We start from the raw sequence: 21,349 nt of genomic DNA on the forward strand, positions 1-21,349 counted from the left end.
GTTAGATATGGTGGTGATAGGTCGTTGATGATTTTAAAAATCAAGATGCATTCATGATATTTTATTCTTTCCTCTACTGACAGCCATTTCAATTCATTCATTAAAATGTTTTGGGGAGTAAATATTCGGCACGAAGTACTAATCGTGCATATCGATTTAGTAATTTTTGCAACTTTGTTAGAGTTTGTTTTGAAGTATTTCCCCGTACTGAATTACAGTAGTTTAAATGCGGTAGGATAAGAGAATAGTATAATGTAATCAGATTCTTACGGGAAATATAATTGCGTATACGTCTAATGCAGGCAATCGTACCCGATACTTTCTGAACAACTTCTCTTACATGTAGCGACCATGTTAGACTTTTGTCTAGTGTAACACCTAGATATGTCATACTTTCGACTGAGTCGAGTACATTATCACTGTAATGAATACAAATTGTATTATTTTGAATTTTTCTTTTAGAACCAAAATGTATTGTTTTGGTTTCAATTGCATTTAAAACATTCGATTATATTGTAACCATTTCACTGATACTGGAAAAGTCTTTTTGGAGATTGCATTCACAAACTTTATAATCCTTTCCATGATGAAAATCTGCCGTGTCATCTGAAGATAAGGAAATCTTTGTCTTAGAATGGAGTTGCAGATTACAAATATAATTCACATAGAGGCAAAAAATTAATGGCCCAAGTATTGAACCTTGTGGAATTCCTGATTTCACAGTTAGAACATTACTCCTCGTCCCTTGCAAGAATACACATTTTTTCCTATAGGATAGATATGACTCGAACCACTTAAGTTTAGCTCCCCAAATACCATACAATAACATCTTCTGAAAAATCAGGTGATGTGGTATAACGTCGAACAGGTCAAGAAAAATGGCTCCAGTGACCAGACTTTTGTCCATCCCTACTTATGATGTGTCTTCTGCATTTATTTAATTCTATAATAATATTATTATTAAAATTATTGTCACATTTTAATATATGTTATGATTGTATAACTGTTCTAATTTCATTGCTTTATTATTTTAATTTTATTAAAGAAAATGTTCTTTGTCTATTTAATTTTGATTTTGTTAAGAAATGCAGAAATAAATCTGCCTTTACAAAAATTATTTAAAAATCAAAAATGTTAACCAATTTTTATTTGTCAGAGTGAAAGTTTTAGATGTGATGGTTGCCTTGGTTCATATGGTGCGATGGTATTTATGATGTGAACGTTGGAAGGATGAGCAGTAACTCTATAATACTCCTATAGTTCTTTCTTATATTGCGTCTGCCAAGAGCCAGAACAGCATGAACCCATTGGCTTTAAGACAAACTTATCCACCTTTCAGCCCTTGAACAGACGATAATGGACTTCACTATTCATGACTTCCCTATTCATGATGTCCTGCTGTCGAACCTTCCCTATGTATCATGAAACTGTCAGATTAATTTGGTCATGGTTCTCCCCGTCATCAATCCCTGGTTTTCTCCTGACATCAGGGCATATATTGATATGAAATAGTCACAATAAATCCTTATTCGTTTTTTACAATGCAACATCTATTTTTGTCCAGGTATCTCTGATAAATATTGATCGTTTTTTGTGTTTAAACTATTAACTTATTTATTGTAGGCCCTACTAAAGATAAATATACGAGGAGAGTCGTTGATGGCGCGGTTCCTGCTTTCTAGTCAGACTTTGATCAACATCGATTCTTTAACGTACTTGACTCGAAAAATAAATTACCAAAGAGAAATTCGTGCAAAGATTAAATCACTTTCTTAACCAGGGTTTCTTGTTCGAGATTATTAAAAACGTTTCGTAAATAAATAAGTTGGCTTTATTGCCTAGCAGAATTTTGTCTTGGTACATAACAGCGTCCAGAAGCCGGATCATGGTTTATGGTAAGGTTTCCTCCTTGTTTGTTATTTGATAGTCTGTTACAGTTCATCATCATCATTGCGTTCAGTAATATGTATTATAGCGTTTTAACATTTCAATTGAAGTCTACAGCCAAAATGAATATGTGCAGATAAATGATTTTCTGTTCATGCTCAAAACAATTTTTTTATATTTGCCCTTCATCGTTCACGTTGCATCTGAGAAAGAAAAAAAAACAGAAAAATTCCTACTAATACTAAAGTATGATCATGAGGAAAAATTACATTTGACTCGTGGTCTTCAGAGGCAAATCTAGCTTTTTGCTAAGGGGGGGGGGGGGTGACCCGATGACGATACGAATACTGTGTGAGTCTGGACACATGTTGGCGTTTTACTATGCACATCACATTTTCACTTGGCAGCCCAAGGGGCCTAACCCCACCCCACCCCGTAGATCCGCCCCTGGTCTTTGAAAATAGCTAAAATCATAAAAGAGTCTCAATTCTGTATTGTACAATAATGTTACAGAAGAATTTTATTATATGAAAATGCATTACTCGCGAAACCACGAAAGGAATTTTGTCAGTGACAAGGGCATACTGGCTGACCTCATTTAACTATTAAAGATAATGTTGGAGCGTCATGAGGAGATTGAAAGGCGATACGTGCGCTATATAAAAATCCATTAGTATTGTTACTATTATTATCTGACTTGACAAGCGTAGCAATCTTAAATGCCTCTCTAAATGTAAGTGTCAATATACCTGTCATGGATGTATAGCGCGGACAAAATGAGGTTTCAGGTAATATTTAAATAGAGACCAATATACGCTATGCGAGTATCCATCTAATTAGAAGGGCGGAGTCTAACACGATCTTCCTCTGGTCATAAGTATCACAAAATGATACAGTCAACTTAATCAACACTACTGATCAAGATACAAGAGTATGTTGGTCTTGACGAGGAGGGAAACTACTTTGAATATACACGTACAAACCAATTTGTGTATAAGCCAGAATTATTGTGCTGTTTCTAAATGTTTTGGACGATGTTAAACTGCGATTAAAGAGTAATTACTGAACTTTTGTTTGCATATACTGTCTCCTTACAGGGTATTAGTGAATGCTGAAGAATTAAACGTTCCTAATATATAAAAGAATACCCGAAAGACTGTTATCTTCAACCTGTTACAACTATTTGGCCTAATCGTCCAAACGGAGACAATGGCTCGATGGATTAACAACATCACAACTTTGATGACAGGAGTCGTTACTGTCACTACTTTTATGCCATTTTCGACGGTTATGGAAGAAGACATCGCTCAAACTACCCATAGTCAAGCATCCGATGCAGCCGCAGTTCCTTGGGTCTGGTTACCCATGGAGTGGTCCTGGTGGGTCATTGTTCAACTGTTCTCTGCCATACTAGGAATCTGTGGAAACCTTCTGGTGATGTTGGTGTTGTTCAACAGACGTAGGGCCCGTCGGTCAACTGATACTCTAATCGGAGCCCTAGCTTTCGCTGACTTCTTGACCTCTGTATTCTTCATACCACACCCGCAGATTGCTACTCTACCAAGTGATACTTGGCTGGCTCAGGTCTACTGTCATATCATTCATACATCCCTAATCATGTGGGTAGCCGCTGTGGCTTCCGTCTTTACATTAACTGCCATCTCCCTGGAACGTTACCTCGCCATCGCACATCCTTTCTTCTTCTTAAGAAATGTCAACCCTGCTCGCACATCCATGTGCATCTTCATTATATGGGTCGCTGCAATTGCAACGAATAGCTTCCTGTTTGTTGCAGCGTATGCAGCTGGGAATACATGTGTCGTTATATCCACATCTCGGAGTGCTCTAATCGCGACTGGTATTTCTGTTTTCATCGTGGAATTTTTTCTCCCGGTGATTGTAATGATCTTAGCACAGATCATGACAGCAGTTTTCCTTCACCGACAATCATTTCAATTCCAGGAGGGTAACTCTAGCAGCGATCGATCAAATGCTAACATGAACCATATCGTCGCTAGGAAACGCGTCATTCAGATGCTTTTCTTGGTCACGACGGTGTTTGTCCTCTGCTGGGGACCGGCTCATATCTTCTATCTGATGCTCAACCTCAGACTTCTAGACATTTCGCATTTGCATGGTCTTCTCCATCGGTCTCTGGTCGTTCTTGCGTTTACCAACTCCTTTGCGAATATTTTCATATATACCATTCGTTACCCTCAATTTCGTCAGGCCATGTGCGATATGTTTCGGTGTGATTCAAAATTAAAAGCTTCACTTTTTGAAAATTTCACTGCAAAAGATCCAAGGAAGTCTACAAGATCTCCATCAAACGTTTAAGGTGTCCGTGCTGAAATTCATAAAGATGCACTTAGTTGAACCTGGTCTAACGTAGTCCATTGATAAAATAAAAAGCTCTATGTTCTCTCTTTATTCTGTGCTAGTTGTAATTCAGTCAAAAAATCAATCAATGAAATGAATCCAGATATGTAATCAATATCACAGATTAATTCATGTATATACGAAATCTACAAAAACAATCATTGTTTTCATAACTGGTAGATCAAACCTATTAAATTAGAATGATGCTGTTTAGAAAATTAAAACAATTTGCTCTGTTTTTATTGGGGTAAAATAGAATATTTGTATTATATAAAAATAGAAAATTTGTTTTTTTTGTTTCTTTACAGTTTACACGGTTTAATAGACATTCGTTTAAATGTATGAAAACATGAAACATACATTCTTTTTTTGTTTTGGCTCATCATTTTTAGACTTTCAAAACATTGTTATTATAGTTTTATTTCAACAGGGTAGTCTCATTTCAAGTCCATTTCTGGACCTGCTCTCCCAGAGAGCCCTGCAGTCACATAAAAAACATGTACAATCAAAACATGAATTTAAAACATTCATACAAAGTTAAAAATATACATGACATATACAATCAATTCAACACACATTAACAATTATAAGAAAAAAAAAAAGAAATGTAATTAATTAAGGTCAAATTAACGTGAAAAGATGTTTACAAGAGAAACTGCTAAGTTTGAACGTACTATTTAAAACTTTGCAAAGACTTACAATTTTGGATGTTACAGGGTAATTTATTATATAATTTAGCCCCTGAGACTGCTAAGGTTTTCATTTTAAAATCTGTTTTACCATTTAGAATAAATAATGGACTGTTTAGAGCATAACGAGTAGAATATAATACTGGTCTTTTATTATTAATTGGAGTTACATATGGTGGTGATAGGTCGTTGATGATTTTAAAAATTAAGATACATTCATGATATTTTATTCTTTCCTCTACTGACAGCCATTTCAATTCATTCATTAAAATGTTTTGGGGTGTAAATATTCGGCACGAATTTTGTAATTTTTGCATCTTTGTTAGAGTTTGTTTTGAAGTATTTTCCCATACTGAATTACAGTAGTTTAAATGCGGTAGGATAAGAGAATAGTATAATGTAATCAGATTCTTACGGGAAATATAATTGCGTATACGTCTAATGCAGGCAATCGTACCCGATACTTTCTGAACAACTTCTCTTACATGTAGCGACCATGTTAGACTTTTGTCTAGTGTTACACCTAGATATGTCATACTTTCGACTGAGTCGAGTACATTATCACTGTAATGAATATAAATTGTATTATTTTGAATTTTTCTTTTAGAACCAAAATGTATTGTTTTGGTTTCAATTGCATTTAAACATTCCATTATATTGTAACCATTTCACTGATACTGAAAAAGTCTTTTTGGAGATTGCATTCACAAACTTTATAATCCTTTCCATGATGAAAAACAGCCGTGTCATCTGCATATAAGGAAATCTTTGTCTTAGAATGGAGTTGCAGATTACAAATATCATTCACATAGAGGCAAAAAATTAATGGCCCAAGTATTGAACCTTGTGGAATTCCTGATTTCACAGTTAGAACATTACTCCTCGTCCCTTGCAAGAATACACATTGTTTCCTATTGGATAGATATGACTCGAATCACTTAAGTTCAACTCCCCAAATACCATACAATAACATCTTCTGAAAAATCAGGTGATGTGGTATAACGTCGAACAGGTCAAGAAAAATGGCTCCAGTGACCAGATTTTTGTCCATCCCTGCCTATGATGTGTCTTCTGCATTTATTTAATTCTATAATAATTTTATTATCAAAATTATTGTCACATTTATATGTTATAATTGTATAACTGATCTAATTTCATTGCTTTAATTTCTTAATTTTATTAAAGAAAAAGTTCTTTGTCTATTTAATTTTGATTTTCTTAATAGATGCAGAAATAAATCTGCCTTTAAAAAAAAATAAAAAATTTTAAAAAAAATTTAAAAAATGTTAACCATTTTTGGGGGTAGAGGGACAGTTTTAGATGTGATGGTTGCCTTGGTTTATATGGTGCGATGGTATTTGTGATGTGAAAGTTGAAAGGGTGAACAGTAACGTCTATAATAGTCTTACTTCTTTCTCATGTATGCCGAGAGCAAGAACGGTATGAACCCATTGGCTTTAAAGGTAAAGACCAGTAAAGACCAGTTATGGTCATGCGATTGCATTGTGAAAGAAACGTTGTGGAATCGATCAGAAAAGGTTGATCATCTAGCATCTAGCATCTGCAAGGTTCTTGAATCATCAAAATGATAAAAATTTGGCCCATTCTTTGTAAAGTTACAAACACTATACACAGAAAGATATATATGGGACTACCCTATATCTCTCACAGTCCATGAGAGAAACAAATTTACCAAATGTATGAATTAGTAGGCGGTTTCCCGGCAAATTTTGTATCATCATGTATTAGTCAAAACATATTCTTTCACATGATTGGTAAAGAGAGCTTCCATTTCATTTTTTGAAATTGGGGCGTTTCCAATACTGATCTTTACCTTAAAGACAAACTTATCCACCTTTCAGTCCTTGAACAGATGATAATGGACTTCACTATTCATGATGTCCTGCTTTCAAACCTTCCCACATTTATCATGAAACTGTCAGACTAATGTGATTTTGGTTCTCCCCATCATCAATCCTTGGTTTTCCCCTGACATCGGGGCATATATTGATATGAAATAGTCGCAACAAATCCTTATTCGTTTTCTACAATGCAACATCTATTTTTGTCCAGGTATCTCTGATAAATATTGATTACCATCGTTTTTTTTGTTGTAAACTATTAGCTTATTTATTGTAGGCCCTACTAAAGATAAATATACGAGGAGAGTCGTTGACGGCGCGGTTCCTGCTTTCTAGTGAGACTTTGATCAACAGCGATTCTTTAACGTACTTGACTCGAGAAATAAATTATTAAAAAGAAATTCGTGCAAAGATTAAATCTCTTTCTTAACTAGGCTTTCTTGTTCGAGATTATTAAAACGTTTCGTAAGTTGGCTATATTGCCTTGCAGAATCTTGTCTTGGCACATTACAGCGTCCAGAAGCCGGATCATGGTTTATGGTAAGGTTTTCTCCTTGTTTGTTATTTGATAGTCTGTTACAGTTCATCATCATTGCGTTCAGTAACATTATGTATTGTAGCGTTTTAACGTTTCAATTGGAGTCAACAGCCAAAATGAATATGTGCAGATTAATGATTTTCTGTTCATGCTCATAATAATTTTTTTTTGCCGTTCATCGTTCACGTTGCATCTGAGGAAAAAAGTTAAAAAAAAGGAAAATTCCTACTAATTCTAAAGTATGATCATGAGGGGAAAATACATTTGACTCGTGGTCTTCAGGGGCGGATCTAGCTTTTTGCTAAGGGGGGGGGGGGGGGGTTGACCCAATGACGATGCGGATACTGTGTGGGTCAGGACACATGATGGCGTTTTGCTATGCACATCACATTTTCACTTGGCAGCCCAAGGGACCTAACCCCACCTCACCCCGTAGATCCGCCCCTTGTCTTCGAAATTAGCTAAGATCATAAGAGAGTCTCAATTCTGTATTGTACAATAATGTTACAGAATAATTTTATTATATGAAAATGCATTACTCGCGAAACCGCGAAAGGAATTTTGTCAGTGACAAGGGCATACTGGCTGACCTCATTTAACTATTAAAGATAATGTTGGAGCGTCATGAGGAGATTGAAAGGCGATACGTGCGCTATATAAAAATCCATTAGTATTGTTACTATTATAATCTGACTTGACAAGCGTAGCAATCTTAAATGCCTCTCTAAATGTAAGTGTCAATATACCTGTCATGGATGTATAGCGCGGACAAAATGAGGTTTCAGGTAATATTTAAATAGAGACCAATATATGTTATTCGAGTATCCATCTAATTAAAAGTACGGAGTCTAACACGATCTTTCTCCGGTCACAAGTATCACAAAATGATACAGTCGACGAAAACAACACTACTGATCAAGACACAAGAGTGTGTTGGTCTTGACGAGGAAGGAAACCACTTTGATTATACACTTACAAACCAATTTGTGTATAAGCCAGAATTATTGTGCTGTTTCTAAATGTTTGGACGATGTTAAACTGCGATAAAAGAGTAAATCCTGAACTTTTTTTGCATATACTGTCTCCTCACAGGGCCTTTGTGAATGCTGAAGAATTGAACATTCCTTCTATATAAAAGAATACCCGAAAGACTGTTATCTTCAACCTGTTACAACTATTTGGCCTAATCGTCCAAACGAAGACAATGGCTCGCTGGATTAACAACATCACAACTTTAATGACAGAAGTCGTTACTGTCACTACTTTTATGCCATTTTCGACGGTTTTGGAAGAAGACATCGCTCAAACCACCAATAGTCAAGCATCCGATGCGACCGCAATTCCTTGGGTCTGGTTACCCATGGAGTGGTCCTGGTGGATCATTGCTCAACTGTTCGCTGCCATACTCGGAATCTGTGGAAACCTTCTGGTGATGTTGGTGTTGTTCAACAAACGTAGAGCCCGCCGGTCAACTGATACTCTGATCGGAGCCTTGGCTTTTGCTGACTTCTTGACCTCTGTATTCTTCATACCACACCCGCAGATTGCTACTCTACCAAGTGATACATGGCTGGCTCAGGTCTTCTGTCGTATCATTCATCCATCCCTAATCATGTGGGTAGCCGTTGTGGCTTCCGTCTTAACATTAACTGCCATCACTTTGGAACGTTACCTCGCCATCGCACATCCTTTCTTGTTCTTAAGAAATGTCAACCCTGCTCGCACCTCAATGTGCATCTTCATTATATGGGTCGCTGCAATTGCAACGAATAGCTTCCTGTTTGTGGCAGCGTATGCAGCTGAGAATAGATGTATCGTTATATCAACATCTCGGAGTGCTCTAATCGCGACTGGTATTTCTGTTTTCATCGTGGAATTTTTTATCCCTGTGATTGTAATGATCTTAGCACAGATCATGACAGCAGTTTTTCTTCACCGGCAATCACTTCAATTCCAGGAGGGTAACTCTAACAACGATCGATCAAATGCTAACATGAACCATATCGTCGCTAGGAAACGCGTCATTAAGATGCTTTTCTTGGTCACGACGGTGTTTGTCCTCTGCTGGGGACCGGCTCAAATCTTCTATCTGATGCTCAACCTCGGACTTCTAGACATTTCGCTTTTACATGGTCTTCTTCATCGGTCCCTGGTTGTTCTCGCGTTTGCCAACTCCTTTGCGAATATTTTCATATATACCATTCGTTACTCTCAATTTCGTCAGGCCATGTGCGATATGTTTCGGGGTGATTCAAATTCAAAAGCTGCACTATTTGGAGAAGTCACTGCGAAAGATCCAAGGAGGTCTAAAAGGTCCTTATCCAATGTTTAAGGTGTCCATGCTGATAATCATAAAGATGCACTTAGTTGAACCTGGTCTAACGTAGTCAATTGGTAAAATAAGAAGCCCTATGTTCTCTCTTTAGTCTTTATGCTGTACTAGTTGTAATTCAGTCAAAAAACCAATGAACGAAATGAATCCAGATATGTAATCGATATCAGAGATTGATATATGTATATACGAAATCTACAAACAATCATTGTTTTCATAACTGGTAGATCAAGGCTATTAAATTAGAATGATGCTGTTTAGAAATTAAAACAATTTGCTCTGTTTTTATTGGGGTAAAATGAAATATTTGTATTATATAAAAATATGAAATTTGTTTTTTGTTTCTTTACAGTTTTACACGGTTTAATAGACATTCGTTTAAATGTATGAAAACATGAAACATAAAGTCTGTTTTTTTTTTGGGGGGGGTTCATCATTTTTAGACTCTCAAAACATTATTATTATAGTTTTATTTCAACAGGGTGGTCTCATTTCAGGTCCATTTCTGGACCTGCTCTCCCAGAGAGCCCTGCAGTCACATAAAAAACATGTACAATCAAAACATGAATTCAAAACATTTATACAAATTTAAAATTCAACACACTTTAACAATTATAAGAAAGACAAAAAATGAAATGTGATTAATAAAGGTCAAATCAACGTGAAAAGATGTTTACAAGAGAAACTGCCAAGTTTGAACATAAATTTTGCCAAGACTTACCATTTCGGATGTTACAGGGTAATTTATTATATAATTTAGCCCCTGAGACTGCTAAGGTTTTCATTTTAAAATCTATTTTACATTTTGGAATAAATAATGGACTGTTTAGAGCATAACGAGTAAAATATAATACTGGTCTTTTATTATTAATTGGAGTTAGATATGGTGGTGATAGGTCGTTGATGATTTTAAAAATTAAGATGCATTTATGATATTTTATTCTTTTCTTCTACTGACTGCCATTTCAATGTATTCATTAAAGGAATAGTTGAGTGTTGGTCAATACTCACATTAGCGAACGAAACTATGATCTAAACATAAAAAACATACAATAAATGTCTAAGAATGCATCATTGAAGATATAAATCCGAAATATTACATTAGAGTGAATTTATATGCAAAAAACCTGTTCGACTGCAAATGATTTTATTTATCAAAAATTTTACTTTCGAGGCGTGTTCAGTGTAATTGTATAGCGCCACCTCTCGGTCAAGCGGCAGCACACCGTGAATTTTCGCCAAGACGACGATCGGATATGGGCGTGCAAGTAATATCCGAACCATGTCTATAGCGCGCTGACTGATTTATATTGTACACATTATGGTATGCGAAGCCTGCACATAATTGCATGCATGGTCTGTGGTACTGGTAGCGCTATTGTTTTTGAGCGCGATATGCGAATAGTGCGAGTACGCTCGACCTAGTAGTAGTGTATGTGTATGTATTGTACGTCGTATGACCCAGTTGATTACTTCTACAGTGTAAAGAAAGTGGCTTACTCTATCTATCAACCAATATGTGAGACAACGCAAGGGCAATTTTGTATTTCGTTTGTAGGAACAAAGCTGTGGAATGATCTCCCAGATGAAATTAGATTAAAAACATCGAGGTTATCTGTCCACCTACCTTCTATGTAAATGACGTGGGCCTTCGTTTTTCCTTTTATATTACTTGTCTTCCTTTTATAATATGTGAAGAGTTTCATTCCAAAAGGAGCCAAATCCACTTTGGGTACTTCTGAGTAAATTGCCTTTTTTATTTCTCCACTTTCCCTTTAGCCATGTATACCTTCATGTTGTTATATATGTTGAAGGTGTCACCCTGCATGGACCTGATTATCTGCCAATAATGATAAGAAAAAATCTTCCCTTCGGCTTTTCTGATGTTTACTAAATTTTTTGATTTTTTATTTTCGTGGATTTAGCTCCTTTTGGAATGAAACATGTTATTGTACCTAAAAAATAAAAAATAAATCATATTTTCTCAATAAAGTCACTGAAATTTTATTCAAATTTAGCAGCAAACCTTTCCTTTTAAATAGTAATAGTGAAATCACACATAAATATAACCTTTCGAAAAGAAAGTAAACAACATTATTACAGTTTCATTCCAAAAGGAGCTAAATCCATTCAATTCCAAAAGAAGCTAAATCCATGTTTCATTCAAAAAGGAATTACTAAATCCACATTTTTTTTTTGGCACATATCGCACGACAACCAAATGCCCTAAGATGTTGATACCCACTTTGATAGAAAAATAAGGTTTTACAAAATGGAAAAATACTAGAAGAGAAAAGGTAAGAAAGAGTAAAGACGGATTGAGGACGGTAAACCCCAAACAAGAGACTACCCCAGAATCCTCTCACCGGCACCAGAGTTGCCTAGGCCAATGATGGCCGAGAAGATTGCGCAATGTACCGCGCCGGTCTGGCAGGAAGGTGCCAATTGCGGTGAGGGGTTTTCATGGACCAGTAGATCTGAGATTATATTATCCAAAAAAAAGAGATGAATATGAATTGACAAATAGTACCAAAAATAGAAGAAAAAAAAGAAATAAAGTGAAAGGCGTAAATATTCTAAAAAAGAATGAAACGCCGATAATACCAAACAACAACAACAACACAAAATCTAAAAATTTGATAGAAATCAGAAATAACTGGTGGATTTTTTGTCTTATCATATGTTATAGGTCCAGAGCGACACCTTTAACATATATAACAACATGAAGGTACATGGCTAAAGGGAAAGTGGAGAAATAAAAAGAAATAAATTTTAAAAAAAATTAAAAATTGTTGTATCAGTATACTATAATGAATAACAGTAGTGAATTAATTTAACATCTTACTTGATTCATACTTGTCCATAATGCAGTGTTTTTCAGTATTCTTATTTTGGTACTGCATGCAATTGTAAAGTTTAAAAAAAAAAGTGATTGTAACTTCTTGTAAATAAGTTGTGTTCTACAGTGCCTGTGTATTGCATGACCTACGTCAGTACGTGATAACTTGTAAATGTGTAAAGACATAAGATTTTAATATAATTATAGTAATGCTAAAATGAAGATACATAACATATTTTTATGGTGTACATTGAAAGCTTTATTCGGCCATAACTAACAGTTAAATTTACACAACATTATTGAGATGAATACAAATTATAATTGCTGTACTGAAGGCAATATTTAAACGTGATGTTGATTTCAACCATTGCATACAAACAAACAGATCATGTGTATTAAAAAAGGCACATTTTTATTTAGCATCTATCGCTATGACAACTTTAACCGTCGTCATTAAGAAGGAGCAATATACTTTATTTGTATACCACCATGTCTTGTTACTTATTAGTTACTGCTTATTTATATACATCTTATCTTGTGTCTTTCATAAAAACTTGACATACTCTATAGGCAATGTGTAGATAAGTTTACCAAAGAAAAGTATCTATAACAGTAATGTTTCTACGCGCTTGACAAATATACTATTACCCCGGTCATTTGATTCAGTGCTTGCCCGCACACAATGTTTTGACTAGTACGTGATCATACAAATTTTGCCGAGAAACTGCCTACTAATTGATATATTTGGTAAATTATTATATCTATTTGGACTTGATAGATATAACGCATGTGTCGCGCACTTGTGCGTAGTCCCATATACATCTTTCTGTGTACAGTGCTTGTAACTTTACCAAGACTGGGCCAATTTTTTTATCATTTCGATGATTCTAGAACCTTGCAGTACACACCAAGACTTATATGCTAGATGATCAACCTTCTCTGATCGATTCCACAACAATCCTTTCACAATGCAGTCGCATGACCATAACTGGTTTTATCTTTTAAGTTTCACATCTTACTTTATATATAAATGCTTTAAAAATTGTCTGAGTGATTCTTTTCCTTAATGTGTACGAGTATACATGTATACATACTCCATATCGATCTCAAATCCTGAATCATATCAGTTTCAGCACAAAATTAAGTATAGTTAGGTACATATATGTCTTTCATCTTCCCTAATGCTCGACTATGAATATCACCTCAAGTGATTAACATCCAACATAAGGTTTTTCAAAAAAATAGCACAGACATTTCAAAACTGGTCATGTCCTATACGCACACAAAAGACAATTCTGCGTTGTGTGTACTGAGTTTCATATGAATCGATCAAACTGCTTCCGATAGTTTGCTCACATACTTATTTTACACACTGCACATGCATTGAGTTTTATACTGTTATTATAATGCCTCATCAAAGATACCAAAACTATAAAATTGCTAAAACTTGGAAAGAATATGCTCCACAAGATTATTAAAACAAAATTGTATTCTTTGTGCAAAGCTTGGCTACCATGGAGGTACCTTAACAGACAGACACAACAAATGTGTCTTGCACACCCTCGGGTCAATCGGTATACCAAGTTTTATTACAATTTGCAAAAAAATTGGAAAAAATTTGACCCAGTTTTTTACAATAGACCAACAGAAAGACTCGCCTGCCCAACTGTATCCTTATTCCTTTATACACCCTTTCAAACTACAAAGTAGTTACAGGCAGCATATCTCTTGATGGTATAACCTTGAACCGCAATACTTTGGCGTTGAGCTGATTCACGTTCATTGATTCAAATGATGCATGAAACCAACTGTTTTGCTGTCTTGTGATCATTTCTCTTTTTCGCTTGCATTATTTTAGTCACATTGATTGCATTAAACAAAAAATGAAGACTATTTACAATAAGATATTCTACAAATCTTTCTTCTGTCCATGTTGATTTTCAACAGGTTCCGAAGTATAGTCTTTTTCATGATCGACTGTCACCTCAGTTACATGCACAGTCACTAAAACCAAACACATTGTTGACTCATGGTTTGACCTCTTGGCTGTAAATTTTATAATTACTACCGTAACTTCTTCAAGGAATATAGGTTGCCAAATAGATACAAATTGAAATATCCACCATTTCCACATGAGCAAGCACTGATTTTATCACAAATTATGAATTGTATAAATCACATAGAGCTTTTATACACCGATGTCACAATTTGTCTTTTATATTCCTACATTTCTTCCATTTGTAAACTTGCCAACCTCTTATTGTAATACAATATACAAGTGCCAAGCATGGTGGCTAATCTAGCAACAATAACAATTTATTTCTGGTACATGTATATCATGTGTTATGTGATTTTTTTTCTCCAGATAACCACATCCCCATGATCCCCAGGGACACTCTAGTATCAAGTTTGGTGGTATTTTGTCAAAGGGTCTCTGACATATCAAGAATACATGCTCGTAATGCTAAGCCATGCAATCTTTCACCTCCGGACCACAAAATCATTAGCAACCAAATGAGTCCAAAATGTTAAGTTCCAACCAATCCTCAAGATAGCCTAAAAACATGCCACATGGACAAATTAAATCGAGGCGATTAAGAGTCTTGCATGCAATCATGCAACAATGAACCTCATTTGACCTTTGACCTACTTATGTGACCTTCAACTCCAGAATATCATGGAGGCCAATAAAGGGCATCTACCAATCAAGTATGGTTACAAACAGATGCAGGGTTGGAAAGTTAGCAACCCTAATTGATTTTTGCAGGTAAGATTTCACATTAGACTTCATTCAAATTTGTGTACAGTCACGGAGGATGGACGGAAGGACGCCATTTGGATCCCTTAGTCTCTGCTCGAAAAAAAGCAGTTCTCAAGTCAGACAATCCTAAATGTTCACTACAGAGGATTACATGGATTTCTCTAATCGGCCTAGTCTCCTGGCTAGGATCACATCAACTTGTGGTGGAGGAAATGGTGCAAGCCGGGGCCTTGTGTGTCTAGGGTCATCAGGGAGCAGAACAGCCTTCGAGAACAGTGGTCCTTGGTCCTGTTCTCTGCGTTCCAGTATCGCACCGATGAGTCCTTGTACATACATGTAGGGGTAGGTCTTGGGGACCTTCTCCTTCCGGGCCACGTAGTTGTTGGCACGCTTTGACCATACTGCAACATATCTGTATCATAAAATAAAAGAACATGCAAAATGTAACAAGTTGCATTATACGCACACTCATTCTTGTCAATTGGAAATGATTCATATCTCTTAAAGATAAACTTGAGTTCTGGTAAAAAAAGAAAATGAATTCTCACAGAATCTAACGAAACTTACACTGAATGTTCAAGATTACAAATAAATGTCATGTGCCAAACAATTTTGGAAGAAAATGTATACTGGCTGAGTAATGAGCATAGAAAGATAAGGAAATCAGGGTAATACTAGCCCCGACAGGCCGACACCATGTGTGTTGTCCCATATACATCTTTCTGTGTAAGTGATTGTTACTTTACCAAAACTCTGCCAAATTTATGATGATTTTGATGACTCCAGAACCTTGCATTACACACCAAGTATATTATTACACTGAATCCAAGTCCGCATTTAGGGTCCAAAATCAGCAGCATGATTGACAAACCATCAGCTTACAGTCCGTCATCTACATAATTTAGATGTGCGTCGTGTACAGGGACAACTTCTTTAGATGACGTCATATTTTGGCGATTTAAAAGGGGCGTTCCCAGGAAGGACAATTAGATATTTAATAATTTCCCCAAAATTGATAAATTTCATGGGAAAGAACTGCCAATTCGGATTGCCCTGTCCAACTACACAGGGAAAACAAAAAATCATGTTTTTTTTTTTTACTCCACCCACTTTGGATTGCCTTGTCCATCTAAAAAAAAATGTACAAATAAAAATAGGAAAAACAAGAAAGAAAAGAAAACCTTTTTTTCTTTCTTTCTAATTTCCACTCACTTTGTATTGCCTTGTTCATCAATCTGGTCGGGCCTGTCCTTGTGTGCCATGTAGTCGATGACCGCAAGCAAATTCCTTGCCCGGTTTGCTGGGTAGCTGGATGGATAAGACAAACAATTGGTATTACCACTACCATGATGAATGAATAGTAAATGCTTTAGACAAATCTCAGACTCATTGGCCCGTAGTCACAAAGGAGGTTTGTAGGAGGTTTGTACAAACCATGGTTTGACGATGGTTTACATCTATGGAATGCTGCTCGCATACCGTAAATTGTAAATTAACATTGTTAACAAGTATGGAGTTTACATTCCTTCTCCATCAGTTTACAAATGGCATTCCATAGATGTAAACCTTGGCCAAACCATGGTTTGTACAAACCTCCTTTGTGAATACGAGCCATTCACTTCATTTCTGGATTTGTGTTGTAAATTATTGACTCTTAATTAAAGGTAGTTACATTTCCCTGCTACAACCACTCCAACTTGACTTAACATCAGGTACCGACACAAGTACGATACAAAGTCTGCTGTTTCAAGACTCTGCATGCATCCAAAAGTGATTTCAGCATTTATATAGATGTCATTCATAATTTCTCATTAACTTTGCTATTTGCTTCAAAATATGATATTGTAACTGTAACCGTACTGTAATGATATGTTTCAACTTTTCCACAATCTTACTTCAAACATACAAAATGATACTAAAAATACTTACTCAAAGGAATACCGCTTGGAAGCATACATCAGTATATGGTTGTGGAAACACTCGAGCATGCTGGTGTGCCTAAGGAATTATGAAAACAAAATAAAAACTGATATAAATGATAGGGCATTTCATTATTTTCATACCACAAAATCAATATTGAAAATCCCATGTCATACACATGAGCAAATAAGATGCATTATCTTGACCTGCTGATATGTCCCAATTTTATAGGTCATAACCGAAAAAGAGCTCAATCTTGCAAACATGTACGTAATGAACGCATTCTCATTAAATTCCTCTCAATTTACAGAGCCTTTCGTACATGTATACAGAATCCTACCTGAAGCGAGCAAATCAGCAGAGTAGGCCAAGTTCTCCATGAATTTGCGGTCAAAGGTGACTTGTACTATTCACCTGCTAATTCCCCTACTGCTGCTTGGAATTTCTTCGCTGGGGATGGATTGTGTTGTCTGTTCTTCATATCTGTAAAAAGTGAAGAAACGAAAGTCATTCACAAAGTAAAAAACATTCAGATTTTAAATCACCAAAAGAAATTATTTTGAAGATGGCATTCTCTAATAATTATCACAGCTAGCCAGATTTGGAATTTGCATGACTAATAACTGATGCATTGGTTCTCTGTCATGTACATGTATGTGAAGTTGAGACACTCTTTGGTAGAGATAAATATAGATGAGACAGTCACATCTCAAGCAAGCTATAGTATAACCTTGTCGACTTTTAAAAAGAGCAGGATGTTTACCCGGTTGACTAGCCCTGCACGTCATCATTACAAAGAAAACTGCAGTTGTAACGAGGGACATTAAAGGTAGGGTCTATTACAAAGTTTTGGGAAATTTTCAAAATTGGGTGGATAGTGATTCTTTACAATTTTGATATATTTGGATGCCCCTGTGGAAGTATTATAAGCACTAGAAAATTTAGCTCCTAAAACACTTCTGCTTTCGAAAAAAATTGAATATAAAAATTTACCGGTGCTCCCGGTAAATTTTGATAAATTTAAAATAGCGCCTACGGTCGTACAACGGTAGCTGCTACCATAAAAATCCCGGAATATGTAGTTGTGATATATAATTTCAAAAAGGTAATACTCATAGCCAATCGGTCAATTGTAGCTTGTTGTATAGCTGAATTAATATATTGACCTTGAGAGAGAGTTATAGTATACCCCATAAAGAGATTATTATATTTTACAATTTCATCACTTTAGACTCGATTTCAACGCGACAACGTTCACTGAATATTGTAGGATCGCATATGCTTCCAATATTTTCATTTGAACCAAATTCATCCGGAGGTCTAGTGGAGCCAGACGTAGTCTCAGTGGAACAACCGACGATATAGAGACTGAAGCTTTCGGTCTACTGTAGACCTAGGCTAGAGTATCAATATCATATGATTCATGAAATCTGAATTAAAAATCCAAGGCAAGAGATAACAAAACGTAATTTCTTAAATTTGCCGATTCCATGCATCTAGTCTCTAGACTAGATCAAATTAAAACGGTAGGCCTACCCAATGCAGTGGGGCGTATATCATTTCAACTTACCTCTCAGTGAGCTGGCATGTCTATTGCATCCTCTAGACTCGGCAACGAGAAGGCCGCCTGCAGCTCGCGAAATTTCTCCGCCGTACCCTGGCCTTGTTCACAGCCACTCCCGCGCCTCCTCTGGGCCGGATGGTCGAGCTGCCATTGCTTGTTTCTCTCCTTCCTCTTACCGTCTTACTTAGTCTTATTCCGATTTAGCGTAGCCTTAGCCTTGTCCTTAGGCTTAGCACTAGCTGAGTCCGAGTCGGCCATCGTCCGTGACCTCGAGCTCCTTTTCCAATCTCGATCTCGTTATCGTATTTCAATCAAAGCTTGTCTGTAGCTGTCTAGCGTTCGATCGGCGCCGGTGATAATCTGATATGAGCTGTGTGTGTTATACTACTATGGAAAGCAGCGTATTGGAAATGATCAGCTGTACTGTATTACTAGCGCGCGGTCGGATACCCGCCTGCTAGCTACCTGTAGTACTGTACGTACCAACGAACTCAAACACTCGTTGTAAATACGCTGGTTGTTAAATGACATAGAGGGAGCTAAACACGTAAATTCAAAAAATAAACCGTCGAAAGTCAAAAGTGATGTCCGGACGTCAAACACTTTTATATAATGTTTTGAAAGCAAATTGCACAACAATTAGAGCATTTGATTTGGAATTATTATCATCTCCCATGTTTTTTTCGATGATCTTTCATATGGTACTGAAATAAACCAAATTTGTTTTGGAGGGGCACTTTGGAAATTACCAATACTCAACTATACCTTTAAAATATTTTGGGGTGTAAATATTCAGCACGAAGTACTAATCGTGCATATCGATTTTGTAATTTTTCCAACTTTGTTAGAGTTTGTTTTGAAGTATTTCCCCATACTGAATTACAGTAGTTTAAATGCTGTAGGATAAGAGAATAGTATAACGTAATCAAAAATTTTACGGGAAATATAATGGCGTACCCGTCTAATGCAGGCAATCGTACTCGATACTTTCTTAACAACTTTTCTTACATGTAGCGACCATGTTAGACATTTGTCTAGTGTTACAACTAGATATGTCATACTTTCGACTGAGTCGAGTACATTATCACTGTAATGAATACAAATGTTATTATTTTGAATTTTTCTTTTAGAACCAAAATGTATTGTTGTGGTTTCATTTGCATTTAAAAACATTCCATTATATTGTAACCATTTCACGATACTGGAAAAGTCTGTTTGGAGATTGCATTCACAAACTTCATAATCCTTTCCATGATGAAAAACTGACGTGCCATCTGCATATAAGGTAATCTTTGTCTTAGAATGGAGTTGCAGATTACAAATATCATTCACATAGAGGCAAAAAATTAATGGCCCAAGTATTGAACCTTGTGGAATTCCTGATTTCACAGTTAGAACACTACTCTTCATCCCTTGCAAGAAAACACATTGTTGACTTTTGGATAGATATGACTCGAATCACTTGAGTTCAACTCCCAAAAATACCATACAATAACATCTTCTGACAAATCAGGTGATGTGGTATAACGTCGAACAGGTCAAGAAAAATGGCTCCAGTGACCAGACTTTTGTCCATCCCTGCTTATGATGTGTCTTCTGCATTCATTTAATTCTATAATAATATTATTATTAAAATTATTGTCACATTTATATGTTATGATTGAATAACTGTTCTAATTTTATTGCTTTATTATTTTAATTTTATTAAAGAAAAAGTTCTTTGTCTATTTAATTTTGATTTTGTTAAGAAATGCAGAAATAAATCTGCCTTTACAAAAATTATTCAAAAATCAAAAATGTTAACCAATTTTTATTTGTCAGAGTGAAAGTTTTAGATGTGATGGTTGCCTTGGTTCCAATGGTGCGATGGTATTTATGATGTGAACGTTGGAAGGGTGAACAGTAACGTCTATAATAGTCTTACTTCTTTCTCATATTATGTATGCCGAAAGCCAGAACGGTATGAACCCATTGGCTTTAAGACAAACTTATCCACCTTTCAGCCCTTGAACAGACGATAATGGACTTCACTATTCATGACTTCACTATTCATGATGTCCTGCTGTCAAACCTTCCCACGTTTATCATGAAACTGTCAGATTAATGTGATTATGGTTCTCTCCGTCATCAATCCTTGGTTTTCTCTTTTCTCCTGACAGCCGAGCATATATTGATATGAAATAGTCACAATAAATTCTTATTCGTTTTCTACAATGCAAAATCGATGATTACCATCATTTTTTCCAAAACTATTAAGCTATTTATTGTAAGCCCTACTAAACAATAAATATACGAGGATAGTCGTTGACGGCGCTGTTCTTGCTCTGTAGTGAGATTTTGATCAACAGCAATTCTTTAAGGTACTCGATTCAAAAGGCCTTGTAAAAAAAAAGTTGGCTATATTGCCTCTCAGAATCTTGTCGAGCCGGGTCATGGTCTATGGTAAGGTTTCCTCCTTGTTTTTTATTTTTTAATCTGTTATAGTACATGATCATTACGTTATGTCTTGTATCATTTTAGTATTTCAATTGGAGTCAACAGAGAAAATGAATATCCGCAGATAAAATATTTTCTGTTC

At 35.9% G+C, this 21,349-nt stretch overlaps 3 protein-coding genes across 3 annotated transcripts; 2 read left to right on the plus strand and 1 right to left on the minus strand.

Annotated features, from left to right (window-relative positions):
• The first annotated feature begins 3,096 nt into the window (after nucleotides 1-3,096).
• LOC105443377 (substance-K receptor-like) lies at nucleotides 3,097-4,588 on the plus strand. Its single transcript, XM_030990719.1, has 2 exons — nucleotides 3,097-4,024; nucleotides 4,575-4,588. Exons 1-2 carry the CDS (start codon nucleotides 3,097-3,099, stop codon nucleotides 4,586-4,588), a joined length of 942 nt encoding a protein of 313 aa, XP_030846579.1.
• A 3,971-nt stretch (nucleotides 4,589-8,559) lies between these two features.
• On the plus strand, nucleotides 8,560-9,687 carry LOC115926173 (trace amine-associated receptor 8b-like). Its single transcript, XM_030990727.1, has one exon. The coding sequence runs from the start codon at nucleotides 8,560-8,562 to the stop codon at nucleotides 9,685-9,687; it is 1,128 nt and encodes a 375-aa protein (XP_030846587.1).
• A 3,906-nt stretch (nucleotides 9,688-13,593) lies between these two features.
• Nucleotides 13,594-19,160, minus strand: LOC115925951. Its single transcript, XM_030990005.1, has 5 exons — nucleotides 18,778-19,160; nucleotides 17,548-17,690; nucleotides 17,217-17,285; nucleotides 16,500-16,595; nucleotides 13,594-15,699 (listed from the first exon to the last, which is right to left on the minus strand). Exons 3-5 carry the CDS (start codon nucleotides 17,273-17,275, stop codon nucleotides 15,435-15,437), a joined length of 420 nt encoding a protein of 139 aa, XP_030845865.1. The 5' UTR covers nucleotides 17,276-17,285; nucleotides 17,548-17,690; nucleotides 18,778-19,160; the 3' UTR covers nucleotides 13,594-15,434.
• Between the last annotated feature and the right edge of the window lie 2,189 nt (nucleotides 19,161-21,349).

The sequence above is a fragment of the Strongylocentrotus purpuratus genome, unplaced genomic scaffold (genome assembly GCF_000002235.5).
Source record: "Strongylocentrotus purpuratus isolate Spur 01 unplaced genomic scaffold, Spur_5.0 spur5_scaffold_19, whole genome shotgun sequence".
In the NCBI taxonomy this organism is placed as follows: Eukaryota; Metazoa; Echinodermata; class Echinoidea; order Camarodonta; family Strongylocentrotidae; genus Strongylocentrotus; species Strongylocentrotus purpuratus.